Source organism: Puntigrus tetrazona, chromosome 23 (genome assembly GCF_018831695.1).
Source record: "Puntigrus tetrazona isolate hp1 chromosome 23, ASM1883169v1, whole genome shotgun sequence".
Classification (NCBI taxonomy): Eukaryota; Metazoa; Chordata; class Actinopteri; order Cypriniformes; family Cyprinidae; genus Puntigrus; species Puntigrus tetrazona.
The window spans coordinates 10,354,889-10,367,871 of NC_056721.1; the positions used below are offsets into that span (position 1 = coordinate 10,354,889).

At 36.1% G+C, this 12,983-nt stretch overlaps 3 protein-coding genes across 3 annotated transcripts in view; 1 reads left to right on the forward strand and 2 right to left on the reverse strand.

The window, feature by feature from the left end:
• LOC122328781 (protein pitchfork-like) overlaps nucleotides 1-8,930 on the forward strand; it is a 33,408-nt gene extending 24,478 nt beyond the window's left edge. Inside the window, 7 exon segments of the mRNA XM_043224717.1 lie at nucleotides 7,292-7,428; nucleotides 7,498-7,634; nucleotides 7,715-7,813; nucleotides 7,903-8,030; nucleotides 8,596-8,657; nucleotides 8,660-8,712; nucleotides 8,789-8,930. Coding sequence (XP_043080652.1) covers nucleotides 7,383-7,428; nucleotides 7,498-7,634; nucleotides 7,715-7,813; nucleotides 7,903-8,030; nucleotides 8,596-8,657; nucleotides 8,660-8,712; nucleotides 8,789-8,854 — 591 coding nt within the window. The 5' untranslated portion in view covers nucleotides 7,292-7,382 and the 3' untranslated portion in view covers nucleotides 8,855-8,930.
• LOC122329224 (L-rhamnose-binding lectin CSL3-like) lies at nucleotides 1,053-4,898 on the reverse strand. Its single transcript, XM_043225415.1, has 12 exons — nucleotides 4,764-4,898; nucleotides 4,662-4,685; nucleotides 4,484-4,555; nucleotides 4,276-4,411; nucleotides 4,069-4,178; nucleotides 3,905-3,949; nucleotides 3,606-3,726; nucleotides 3,409-3,512; nucleotides 2,032-2,055; nucleotides 1,707-1,842; nucleotides 1,459-1,568; nucleotides 1,053-1,371 (listed from the first exon to the last, which is right to left on the reverse strand). Exons 1-12 carry the CDS (start codon nucleotides 4,792-4,794, stop codon nucleotides 1,301-1,303), a joined length of 984 nt encoding a protein of 327 aa, XP_043081350.1. The 5' UTR covers nucleotides 4,795-4,898; the 3' UTR covers nucleotides 1,053-1,300.
• An 86-nt stretch (nucleotides 8,931-9,016) lies between the features above and the next one.
• On the reverse strand, nucleotides 9,017-12,434 carry LOC122328779 (transcription initiation factor TFIID subunit 8-like). The gene is given in 9 exon segments (XM_043224715.1): nucleotides 9,017-9,629; nucleotides 10,352-10,494; nucleotides 10,588-10,648; nucleotides 10,651-10,737; nucleotides 10,852-10,976; nucleotides 11,136-11,198; nucleotides 11,299-11,397; nucleotides 11,663-11,822; nucleotides 12,345-12,434. Coding segments are annotated over 9 exon segments (927 nt in total). The 5' UTR covers nucleotides 12,393-12,434; the 3' UTR covers nucleotides 9,017-9,488.
• Between the last annotated feature and the right edge of the window lie 549 nt (nucleotides 12,435-12,983).

A 12,983-nucleotide genomic window follows, 5' to 3' on the forward strand; every position in this document is an offset into this window, starting at 1 on the left:
TTTGATTTTGTTCTGAAGTGTTTCAAATATTGGAAGAACTATCTGCATTCCCGAACATGCCTCTTAAATCGCCTGTGATTTAGGCCAACCTTTAGCCAAAAAAAGTATACTTCAAGTTTATTTTATTAAGTATCTTTAATGTTTAAGTATAATTTTAAGCATACTTTGTGGAGTAAGTATATCAGTGTATTAGTAGTATACTTTAGGAGTATACTAAGTACACAAGTATACTTTAGGTGTAACAGTAGTAAGCACTTAGTACACAACTAGTTCATAACCTCTTGTACTTTGAAATTATAAAGATCACAGCAAGATTCTAAAAATACTTCTTTTTATTTTGTACTGCAAAGGTATAATGCTACTTTACTAAATAAATGATCATGTTAAATGAACCCTGCATTATATTCGGAAGGGCTCATCCCTGTGCCCTAATCCCTTCAAAGGGTTTACCCTCCGGAGGGAGAGCTTTGAAGTGTTGAAGGGTGTAGGGTTTTTTGAAGTGCTCTTTTGCGTCATCACCCCATGGGCACACGGAAACGCCGTCATCATGGAAAGAATAAGCACAGAAAAAGGAAAAAAGAATTGGCACAAAGGATCATGGGGACCGAAGTGTCCATCAGTTGTACCCTTGGCAATCCTTAAGCGTGGAAGCATCTTTTGTAACAATGAATGCATTCTCTTTCATCCTTAAAAATAAAACAAAAAACTTTAAAATGTTTTACTTTGCTTGTAATGAATCTAGAATATATGACTTTTACTTTTTAAAATAAGTTACAAATGTTTTTTTGAGTTTATATATAAATTAATATTTGCACAATACTAATGTTAATAAAAGCAAATGTTATGTACTTCCTATCTCAAGCTCAATGTTTTACTGTCAAATGTGCATTACCAAAAGATTACCATGTAACATTACTAGTAAATATACTTTCTAATGTAAAACAATAGTGTTTTTATGATTCAATTTTCTTATCGATGGTGCCACTGCTTATGAGATTTAGTCTTAGATCTCTTTATTGTTCTCAGTTAATGAAGTTTGGCGGTGCTGAGTGCAGAGTGGATGGTGTTTTATTTTTTATGCACTTTAATGTTCAACAGCTTATAGTTTTACACATTCATGCAAATATAAGTGTGTCTAACAGATATATCTTACAGAGGGTCTAAAAGAGATTTAAAAAATACATTTTATTATCTATAATGTTATTATCTGTTTCCTTTTTTACACACACACACACACAAATACTACATTTGCATGACATAGTAGTCACTAAATTCTACACAGTTACATCATTTCCAGGTACTATATAGACGCCGTGACGGGATCAGGGAGTACAGAATCTGATGCACTTATTTGGTTTATTCGCAATGCATCTTAAACAGATAAAAGCAAAAATTATTATTCATTATCGTCTACATAGCATGTCTGAAATTATATTTTATGATTACTTCAAAACATACCTTTTCTGACACAGACGTAATGCACCTCCAGGTATTTAAAAGTGCCAACACAAGGATCAGAGAAAACTGAGTTCACTGCTGGAACAGAACAGCTCTTTCTTCCATCACACCTAGACAGACAATGACAAGTGCTGTGCTTGAGAAGAGCTATAATAGACACAATAACTACACTTTTCTAGCTCTTGTAAAATGACGTATAGAATTAAATTGCAAACAAAACTTTTTTATCTACTATGCGTTAATCCTACCGAGTGGACATTGTACGGAGGTATGATCCTCGAACGCAGCGTATGTTTGAGGTCTGATGAGCTGGTTTCCCACTTGCGCATGTTGTGCGATCAGTCCGCCCGTAGTTGGCTTTAATCACCTTTATCAATCCCAAAGCTGACGTATGTAAAAAAAATAATAATAATTAATAAACAAATTTCAAGACACAGGAACTGTATACTGTGCAATTTGGGCACAAAACACCAAAAATCTAGAAATGACTGTTACTCACTACAGCTGAGGCGCACAGATCTTTCTTCAGATCTTTTTTTATTTAATTACACATTAGTAAACTGCCATTCTCACCATACTGACACAGGAAGACCAGCACTGAAAGTCAAAATCAAAACAGAAACCAACTGAAACACTGAATTGAACATTTAAATCACTGAAGTTAAATTTGAAAAACAATACTTACAAATGATACAACTTAGCTTTAGCACCAGCACGTTGAATGCGTGAACAGAAGAACAACAGATGTCTGACGAAGACACATGTTCACATGTTCCTGTTGAGGTAAAGTATGATTTTGTGCGTTCACATTTCCAGAACTTCTCAAGACCACGTTCTCTGGTCATCCCTGGGCAAAGAGTTTTCCAAAATATGGCGTTATATCAACACAGTTCTATCATGACAACTCTAGGATATTGGCGTGGTATGGGGTAATATGACAAGGCGGGGGTAATATTTGTGGTCTCAGCTGAATCGATCTGCATGTTGCTGCTGCTTTGAAGCAAGTAAAGAGATTGAGAAAATGCTCACCAGAACAAGCAAATCTACAGCAAGACTTTTGTATTGCTGCTGCTCAAAAAAAAAAGACCATCTAAATGTGTGTGGGTAATGGCAGTGAGGAATAAAGGGAGTCTCAATGCGGCAGGCAGTCATTTTTCAGCTTCATCTTCGGCTCTTGTTATACTAAACGTAGGAATTATTTCCATATCCTTGGCCTTTTGATCTGTAGATGTCATTTTGTTATCTTTGACTGGTCATAAAGTATTTTCCGAACAGGAAATGAAAAAAAGATGTCTTTTATATTGAGTGTTGAGCATTCCTCATTACTTATCTGCATGTTTTAATGATACAATGGACATTAACTGTTTTGGCATGATTACAAATGCAATAACAAAAATGCTTGCTGCATCTGATAAGCTCAATCCCAAATTACCACTGAGAAGAAAGTATAATAGTGTATCAGTGTTTCACATTCTCTGCATATTATACTTATTTTCCTTAAAAACACTTATTTCATATTGCTTTAAACAATATGCTGTATTATATACAGTTAAATATTTGTTCAAATAAATGCTACTGTAATAATTTGTGCAATGTCGTATGGTTGTTCAAAGGACACCAGTGTGTCAGAAGGAGGAAAGGCAGATGTAATTTCAAATGCAATTTATTTGTATGAAAAAAAAAGTTTCAAAGCAGATTTAAAGAAAAGAGAACACAATTAGCTAAGAAATTTGCTAAGAAAAAGATGTGCTTCTGCTCCTCCAGGCTGTTTCCTCAAGGACCGATGCAGATCGTGCTCTGTGACAGAAATCAAACATTGCAGCATTCTATGTTTCTGATATTTGTCAAATGAATCAAATTAACTTCATAGAGGTGCTCAAAATTCTTACTTTTTAAATAGAAAAATAAACAAACATCAATAATGAGAGAAGTCTTTTTACTCATAAACTCATATGCAGGAGTATGTCACTTCCAGGTACTTATAGACATGGTGACATGGGTCAGAGAACACCGAATTTGACGCATCGACATGACAAGAGGTCTTTCCGTCGCACCTTTTATAGAAAAAAGAATTATTGTTTTTTTATTCATTTTATATTGCAAGATTATTAAGTGATTTGTCTAAACAGATGATGTTTCTGCTTTACCTGGAACGCAGACTGGAAGTCTGACTAAAGTAACAGTCTGATCTAGTTACAAATCTATTAGGGCAGATTCCAAGATCCCGTCGTCCATAATTGGCATGATGAACAGAAATAACACCCTTCTCTAAAACAGAAAAACTAACATTGATGATGTGACTTCATGAGTAATGGCTAACCTTTATATATTTGAACTTATTGTTTTTGTACTTCAGAATTTCACGTTTCATCAAATAAGTGCTGTTTATGAAATTTTTTCACAGCTGATCATGTGCTTATTAAAAGAACTTTGAGACGATTCTTACCACAGCCAATGACACTTCTGGTACCTTCACAAGCTATGCTGTGTCCTAGAATTATTGAGGTGGAAAATAGAAACAGGTTCCAATAATATTAATAAAAGCGTTGACCAAGATTGTTATGATTAATTATGAACATTAAAATATAGGTTGGAAATGATGTGCATTACTCTGTGGGTGACACTCATAAGACACTTGCAAGTATTTATAAGTCCAAGGACAAGGATCAGAGAAAACAGAGTTAACTGCAAAAACGGAACATCTTTTTTTTCCATTACACCTGTTTCATGAACAGACAAAATGAAGGTATGAAAGGGTTACAGTTTTCCATGCTCTTGCAAAGTAATAAAATGTTCTCCGATATTAGTTATTCCTACCTAACAGTCATCGTACGGCGAGATGTTTCTTCAAAGCAGTGATTATTTGAGAGCTGCTTAAATGGTCTTCCAACAGAGCACGTTTTGTGATCAGTCCGCCCATAGTTAGCAGAAACGACATGTATGTATCCCACATCTTACACAAGAAGAAGACCGTGAGAATCACTGTTAAGTTTAAACACGCTGCGTGTGAGTCTGGATTACTCACCACAGCTGAGGTGTGCAGACCCTCCTTCACAAACCAGGGATGTTTTTGCTCTTCTTGCAGAGAGGAAACATGCTGTTTAGGTGAGAAAAGTAAAATGACACAAAATAGATCATGACGTTTTGTCCTATACTGAAAATTCAGGCTTCTTCGGATTTAAATGTTTCGCGGGACATCTCACCATGCTGACACAGCAACAGCAGCACTGTAAAACCAAACAGAAACAAATACTGAAAATACTCGATCTAAAAAACTAAATCAAAAGTAAAACGACAGTACTTACAAGTGATCCAGCTTAGCTTTTGCGCCACCATGGTAGATTGGATAGATGTGGATAGATCTTGTTTTCTTATGTAAAGTTACGTTCATGTGCTGACGGTATTTATAACAAGATCCATCACCACCTGTTGACTATAGATAACAAAAGAGGAAATTACAGTTACACTTCATAATCTTTTAATGTTGAAATCGTACATTTCGTGAAAGTACCTGAAGCTGGTGTTCATAAAATAATGGGAGCCTTGTCTTGAGGATCACTGAACAATTAAATAAAAACACTTTTAGCATCGATGCCTTATACTGTACAGGGATCTTATAATATTCACCCATTACAAAAACCCCACATTAAACATCCAGGTGGAATTAATTACTTGATGAACAGCATATTCTCATTTGTGCTGACATATATGGTTGTGGAAGACAGGTTCCCTGAGCTGTGTCATCTCTTGGTGTCATCTCCACGGTCTGTTTCTTCAGATGGCGGTTTGTTTCAGACAAAGTTGTGTCTAGTTTCTTAATAGTAGTCTTAATCTGAATTTTATATCTAAGCGATTGCACTATGACTGCACAAATTGTGCACAAATTCGTAACACTTCTAAAGTTCCATAGATATATATATAGATATAGATATATTCCATATATATATATATATATATAAAATATTAACCCATTAACTGATCATGTATGCATGATTTTCATCCTCCCCACTAATATTGCATTATCTCAGAGTGATTAATACTGAAGCTGTCAGCTGCATGATCAGTCCATGAGTAGAATTAATCACAATTATCTGTAATTGTTTTAATGCACAAAATGTATTTTTCGTGCAAAACTGCTTTAAAGAACTAAAACTTTAAATAAAGCTCTTGTGTTTTGTTGATTATTCTAGAAGAACTTGAGTTTTTCTCTGCCAGATCTCCTGATTGAACTAAATTAATGAGGTTTTGCGAAAGTTTCCTTTCAGAGTAGATGGCATTTTATTTCTTTTTCATATAGCTGTAACGATGAGATCAGGCAGAGACAGAATTCATTTGCAAACACAACTTTAATCGTGAAGTTAACAAGATACTCAGACAATCCAAGACACAGGAACACGCAAAGACAATCAGACTAAACACGGTAACAAAGTCAAGGTTTAACAAATCACCAAGGAGAGAACTGATATCTCTGACCAAAAACAAGAATAGTAGCAATATACCTATAACATTAGGGACACTTTTTTCTATTCTAAACTATGTGTCGTAGTTGCTCATTTTGATTTGCTATGCTTTAAATAAAATTATTTCTATTTCTATCTATTTCTATTCTCTTACATTGCTTCCTGTCTCTTTCATACTGTCATATAGTCATAAAAACAACTAAGGAAAGGACTGAAATAATCATTACATAAACTTCACATTACTCATTGGTTTGTGATAATCGTGAAGTTTTTTATGACCAAGGAAATCTTAAATATTATGCCCTTTTTATTGCTCTCGTCAAACAAGCATAGCGCTTTGTGCAACAAACATGGTTTTAAAGAAGCTTTAAAGAAAAAGAAAACAGACAGAACACTGCTAAAGAAAATTGTGTGCTTCTGCACTTACAAGATACACTTAGTGATAGATGCAGCTCATGATCTGTGACGTTGAGACAGAAATCAAACACTGCAGCGTTATAGATTTCATTAATGGCTTTCACATCGGAGAAGCCTTTCATGGTTCCCAGAACTATTGGCGGTATAACTATTGTCATTCTACTAGTGAGATTCTGAGTAAAAGCATACAATCAACCAACTTTATAGTCGTGTTGAAAAATCAATCCAACCCTCAGAGAAAATAATGGTTTGCCAAAACTTAAGTAGAAGTGTATTGTAGTTTCTTATTTATAAGCACAGGCTCCAGGATCCAGTCATCCATAATTGATATGAATAACAGCAATAATATCGTTCTCTGAAACAGATCAATTGACATTAATAATGAGTGATGGCTAAGTATCACATGTAAAAGATGATCCACAAGAAAATGCTTCAGTTTGTAGCGCATTAAATTTGTTACTTGTTGTTTCGTTGTAAATAATTGTGAAATTTACTTTGCGTGAAAAAAAAAAGTGGTTGCTGGTTATTCGTACACATTCATACTTTATGACCACAGATCTTTATGTAGTGGTTTGTTTCAGACGAAGTTGCTCTTAGTTTGTGGAAACTGTCAGAATTTTATAGCTATAAGCGATTGTACTTTAACTGCACAAACTGTGTACAGATTTGTAACACTTAATGACCATCAACATTATGTGTTTGGATTCATATGTTGTTATTTAATGCCATGACGTTTCATTAAAGTGTGTGACTTAACTTTTCAAAAGTTTTCTGCATAGACTGTACATAGGCCTGTGACCTAGGTTATTTTTTTTCTTGCTTTTTTCCTGTCACGCTATTTTTGAGGCATCGTTTGCTTTACTATACTTAACTTTACTTTAGTTAAAATGACAGGCTAATACTAGCCCAATGATAAATTAAATAATTAGTTCATTACTTTTAAACTTATTTCAAAGGAAACGCATAATTTCATTGATCGAACGACTTCTGGATACATCGGAATTCCATCTGATCCACATCATCAGCATTCGTTTGCACCTGGATACCATGGTAACAAGTAAACATCAGGACGCTATGACGACACGGGGCGCAGGTAATGCATCCAAAACCGGGCTCAATTTTTTACCTTGAATTTTATTATATGTTTTGATCAACTTTCTAGCTCCACGGGTCGCGTTCGGCAGCTGCCAGAAACGCCTGATGTTTCCAATGCACTTTGCGCCTGATCGCATGGGCAATGAAATGCTCGCGCTCCACGGCTCCACAGAACTAGGACCCGGATGTTACGACAACCACACGGTGAGTACCCAGGAAGGCACAACATTTAATAACAAGTCATGTAACGCGTCATTCTTTACAACTAACTAAGCCGTTCCCAGGTGGGCACTCTTACATATGAGCTCCAACACAGACCTGAGAGCAAGAGGGGATATGTGTTTGCAGCGCGCACTGCACCACGCTTTTTGCCTCCAGTTAAAGTAACTCATTGTTTATGAATTAGTAAGTCACATCGCAATTTTTTCTTTGTTCAATGTAATGTGATTTAAATGCATCGCCTTTTTTATAGACGGCCACCCCTTCGCCAGAGAAATACCAGCAAGACTGGACTCGGTCTAAAGTGTGTCCTCCTGGAAAAGCTCCCTTCAATAGTACCACTGCAAAATTCAAACATCCAAACACAGACTCCAGCCCTGGGTATTACTGTTTTTATAATTTTACTATATATAATTTTATCTAATAATTTTAATACATTTTTAATGAATGTATTTTGCTAAAAAAAAAAAAAGACCCCATAGTGCTTAAAAATAATTGAAGGTCAGGACCCCTGACTTCTGCAGTTGTTTGTGCAACTGGGTAATGTTTATTGATATGTTTATTGTTTTTTACTCTGACTTCTGACCTAATAAAACATTACAGAGCTTGGAATAACTAGAAAAACTGCATATTAATTATAAATTAATTTACGTTCCCTCATAACCATTCATCTAGAATTAGTTTTACCCCATTTATGACTCTAATTATGTTACTACAAAATGCAAAGCACATCAGAATTCTGAAATAAAGAGAAATATGGGGTTCATAATTCTTTTTTGTAAATTTTAGTATATCGTCTATATTAAACTACACGGGTTTGTGTAAAACCTGATGGTTAAGCAATTCGACATGATTTGAGAATGATCATCTATGAAGCATGTATTTGCTCAAGTGCATGCAAGAATGAAATGAATCGCAGATTTTCAATGTATATGCCTTTTTTTAGTCCAGGGGCATATGTTCATGGCAGCATCCAAAGCAAAAAGGTGTCATGGCCTATGAAATTCAGCCTCCAGACTGGACAAAAGTGCCATCGCTGGAGAGAAGAGCACTGCGTACAGAGGTTACAATATAATTACAATATAATAAAATGGTTTTTTAAATGTTTTTCCTTAATTTGGTCTTTTGTGTCCATGCAGCTCTACCATGACAAAGAGTTTAGGAAACAGAGGAACAGGGTGGCTTATCTAAGCTTGTTTTACTGATCACTCGAACTACCACAAGAATTCAGCGTGACTATCAAATGCATAAAAACATTAAAGATTTATACTTCCTATTTCATAACATGTCCAGTGTCAAAACATATTTCTGAGGTACATTACTTAAAATTAAACTGAAGTAATAAGTAACAGGACATTCATAATGGGGATGTTTACACCATCACGGTCTGGTTTAATTTTCCACTTTTGAAACATTTTGTACTTTTGAAACAATGCTTAAAATAAACAATGAAAAACATTTATTACCAATCACAAATGAATAACAGATACTCAAATCAAAAGAGAATGCCACGTTTCTGGTGTGTTGTAAATTATATTTTAAGGGAAGGCTTATTAAAACAAACTATCAAAATTAAACTGTAAGCTGTGTTACTCTTTTGAGGAGTTGACTGCTTGAAATTCATCTAATATTTCTCAGATGTTCTGAACAGTCTGTCATTCTATAAGAATCAAACGTCAGTAACACGATGGACTGCTGCAGGTTTCCAAATTACATTTGTAGAAGACTCTGGTTCCTCGTATGTTAGCTATAACTTCAAGGGGCACAATGTTTTCAGCACGTGTTAAGAAGTTTTCATCCATCCTAATCAGCTGAGTAGCCGAGTCAATATATCAGTTTTCATTTTTTCCTTCTCACTTTGGGCTTTTTGACTGGCCGAAGATATGGGTTGTCGATCATGTTTTCCTCATTGGCCTTCCCTGTAGGCACAACACCACCAGGCGGCAGCACTACATTCTCCTTATCTGCACTTTGATCATCCTAGAATAAAAAAACGAAAAATCTGTTATTATTACAATAATAAATAAATAAATAAATATATGAAAAAAAAAAAAAAACACAAAACATATTTAGTGCACACCCACGGACAGCAAGTCTTTGTCATAAAAACCACAGCTGCCCAACTCACTGCAGAATTAAATGTGCACCTCAACTCTCCTTTTTCCACCAAAACGATCCGTCGGGAGCTCCACATGGTCAATATACATGGCCAGGCTGGTATAGCCAAACCTTTTGGTCTGGAGGACCATGTGCACCCAATGGTTCAAACATTGTATCCTGAAGGCGGTGCCGTGTATCAAGATGATAATGCACCAATACACACAGCAAGACTGGTGACAGCAAGAGTGGTTGGATGAACGTGAACATCTCCCATGGCCTGCACAGTCACCAGATCTAAATATTATTGAACCACTTTGGGGCGTTTTGTAGGAACAAAAAAAGTCAGGAAACAAAAAATGGCTCAAAATCCCTCTGGTCACCGTGCAGGACTTGTATCTGTCACTCCCAAGACGAAATTATGCTGTATTGGCAGCAAAAGGAGGCCCTACACCATACTAATTAATTATTGTGGTCTAAAACCAGTTTCAGTTTCATTGTCTAACCCCTGTACTTATGTACACACACACATACACACATATATATGCAGGTATGCTTTTGAATAAACATTTTGCCCAAAATAAAAAAAAAGGCCTTATGCTTGCCTGCATGATGTTATTAGGGTTGTTCTCTGTATCTGTCTGGTCGTCCTGCTCAGATGAATCCGTCTCTTCCAGTGTCTGAAGCTCTAGTTCAGAGGGCAGCAGGGCACTCAGGTAAGGGATGGTGCTCGACTTTGCTGCGATCACTTATTATACACAGACACAGACAGATGAATATTAAACACCAGAAAGTCAAAGTATAATAGGACACTGGCGGTATTTAGGTCACAAAAACTCACAAGGAAATGCACTGATGTCGTCCTTAAAAAGACTTTGCGTCTCTCCTGTCTTGGCCATAAAAAGCGTGTGAGAGCGCGCTCCACATCTCTCCTCTGTGATGCCGCCTTCTCTCTCACCACCTGGTAATCTGACACAGGCTCTCGAAAAGTCTAAAACACAGAAATGCCAATATATGTTGAAGCAGAATGTATGTTCTTAGTGTTATTGGTTGCTAAGCTGAAAGTCAAACAATAGCAAGACATCAGTTGAGCAAAATAACTCACTGGTGTTTTGATGTATGTATGAGGATCTGGGAATTCTGGGAAGTGGCTGGGGATGTATGTTGGATGAGTGCGCTTCTGTCCAGCCATGAGGGCTTTTGGGGCGACTGGAGCATTTGTTATTGGAGCTGTTAAACACAGAAGTGCACAGTTATAACAGACAATATCAATTGCTTTTATTTTTATAGCACTTTTAACAATACAGATTGTGTCAAAACACCAAACGGTATCAAATAGGATAATAATATAGGATAAACAGATGAATTTGTAAAAAATGGTAAACCTACGTGCAGTTATGACCATCCTTTGGGATCTTTTGGCATACACTGGAAGAGTATCCACGTTAAAGCCTGCAATTGTGGAAAAAGTAAACCTCAGTAAAATCTCATTAACTGATAAACATGATTGAACGACATATGGATTAAATATATTGATAAAAGGGCAACCAACCCATTTCGACCAGTGAGATGACCACATCAGAGAGTGTAGGGGTGCTTCTAGCTGTGTGCTCACAGGTTGCCTTCGCACAACGGCCAACCTCAGTTATATCTATCAAAAAATAACCAGATTTTAATATAGAAAACAAATACAATGATACGTTTTTTTCCTGTAATTGAAATTACAGACTCAAAGTCCAATATTAAGAACAGATAATACATAAATACAACACAAGAAAGGAAAAAAACCAATAACATCTCAGTGTTGCACAAAAATACAATGATACCAACGTCTCCATAGCCTAGACTCATAGAGCCACCATATAAATTTATATATGCAATTTCTTAATACGACTTTACATAAGGGAAAGACTCACAGCTCTGCATCATCTCAGTAAGGGTCTCCACCGCTGCTTTCTCAGCGCTCTCAAAGCCACACTCGGTCAGCAGAGAGCTGACCACCACCTGCAGTGTGCGTCTCCGAGCCAGCTGATAGTTCTCTGTAGGACTTGTGCTGGTCTTACTGCTCCCAGAGCGCTGCAATCAATGATCAAAAGAACTGAGTATTAAAGACCGGGATGTCCAATTGCATGTTTGACTTCCTCAAAACCAAATTGGTTGCCGCTAATCAAAAAAGTTTATACCAGCATAAATGTTTTACTAGCCTTCCATACTGAGACCACTTTAAATCAGCTAAGACCTTTTGAAGGAATAGTGGTTGCTGCTCTCCTAGACAGCAATTTTGGGCATCATAAGTGTGTTGCAACAGCATGACTCGGCATGTAATGGCCAAACAATAGTGTCCACTTGGTTGAAGATTTTATACTGCTAGACACTTAATTGTTTCTAGAAGCCTTCACTACATTTATTGTAAGGATATTCACGCATAACACAATGAACAGACCGATGTGTTTGCATATAAAACTGTGTCTATTTGTGAATATATGACAATTCTGCCGTTAAATGTGCCTTATATTTAAACAAACTCCTAAAGTTGGTGTTGTCTGGCTAAGCTAGCAGACTGTACGTTAGGTAAGAGAAATGAAAGGAGATATTTACGTTTCCGGAGTTTAAAGACGCGCTCCCCATCATTACAGAGTCTGCCATTTTTAACTCTAGTGGTTTTTCATCTAGTGGTGTTTAGCGCTCTGCAAAAGAAAACTCATTGTGCGTCCTGCATTCCCCCACTAACTGTATTAGGGGTTTTATATTTAGTGAAAATGGCAACCCTATCAAAATTTCCAACAGGGCCACCGGAAGGTTGTTGTTTGCGGTGCGTTTCCAAAATAAAAGTCCAAAACCTCACCGATTTATGCAGTTTTAAAAAAACTAAAATTAAAAGTGAAACAAAAAGACTATATTTTTATGTTGTCTTTGACGTAAAAATCGCCATTAGCATTTACAAAGTGCTTCAAAATATTGCAGTTCGTTTGGATGCATGACTTTTGACAATGTATAAGAAGCGTTTCTCCCCATCATGGCAAAATTTCCAATTTTTAATCTCTTGTTGGATAAAAAAAAAAAGAAAACAATCAACAAACAACCATCCTTCAACATTTACTGTATAAAAACGTGGTCTTTTGCATGCATTATTTATTAAATACACATTTAAGTTATCATCAAGACCTAACTAGAAAGAAAAAGTTATGTTATTTATTATTTTTATATTATTTAATGGGCCATTCTTCATTTTAAAGC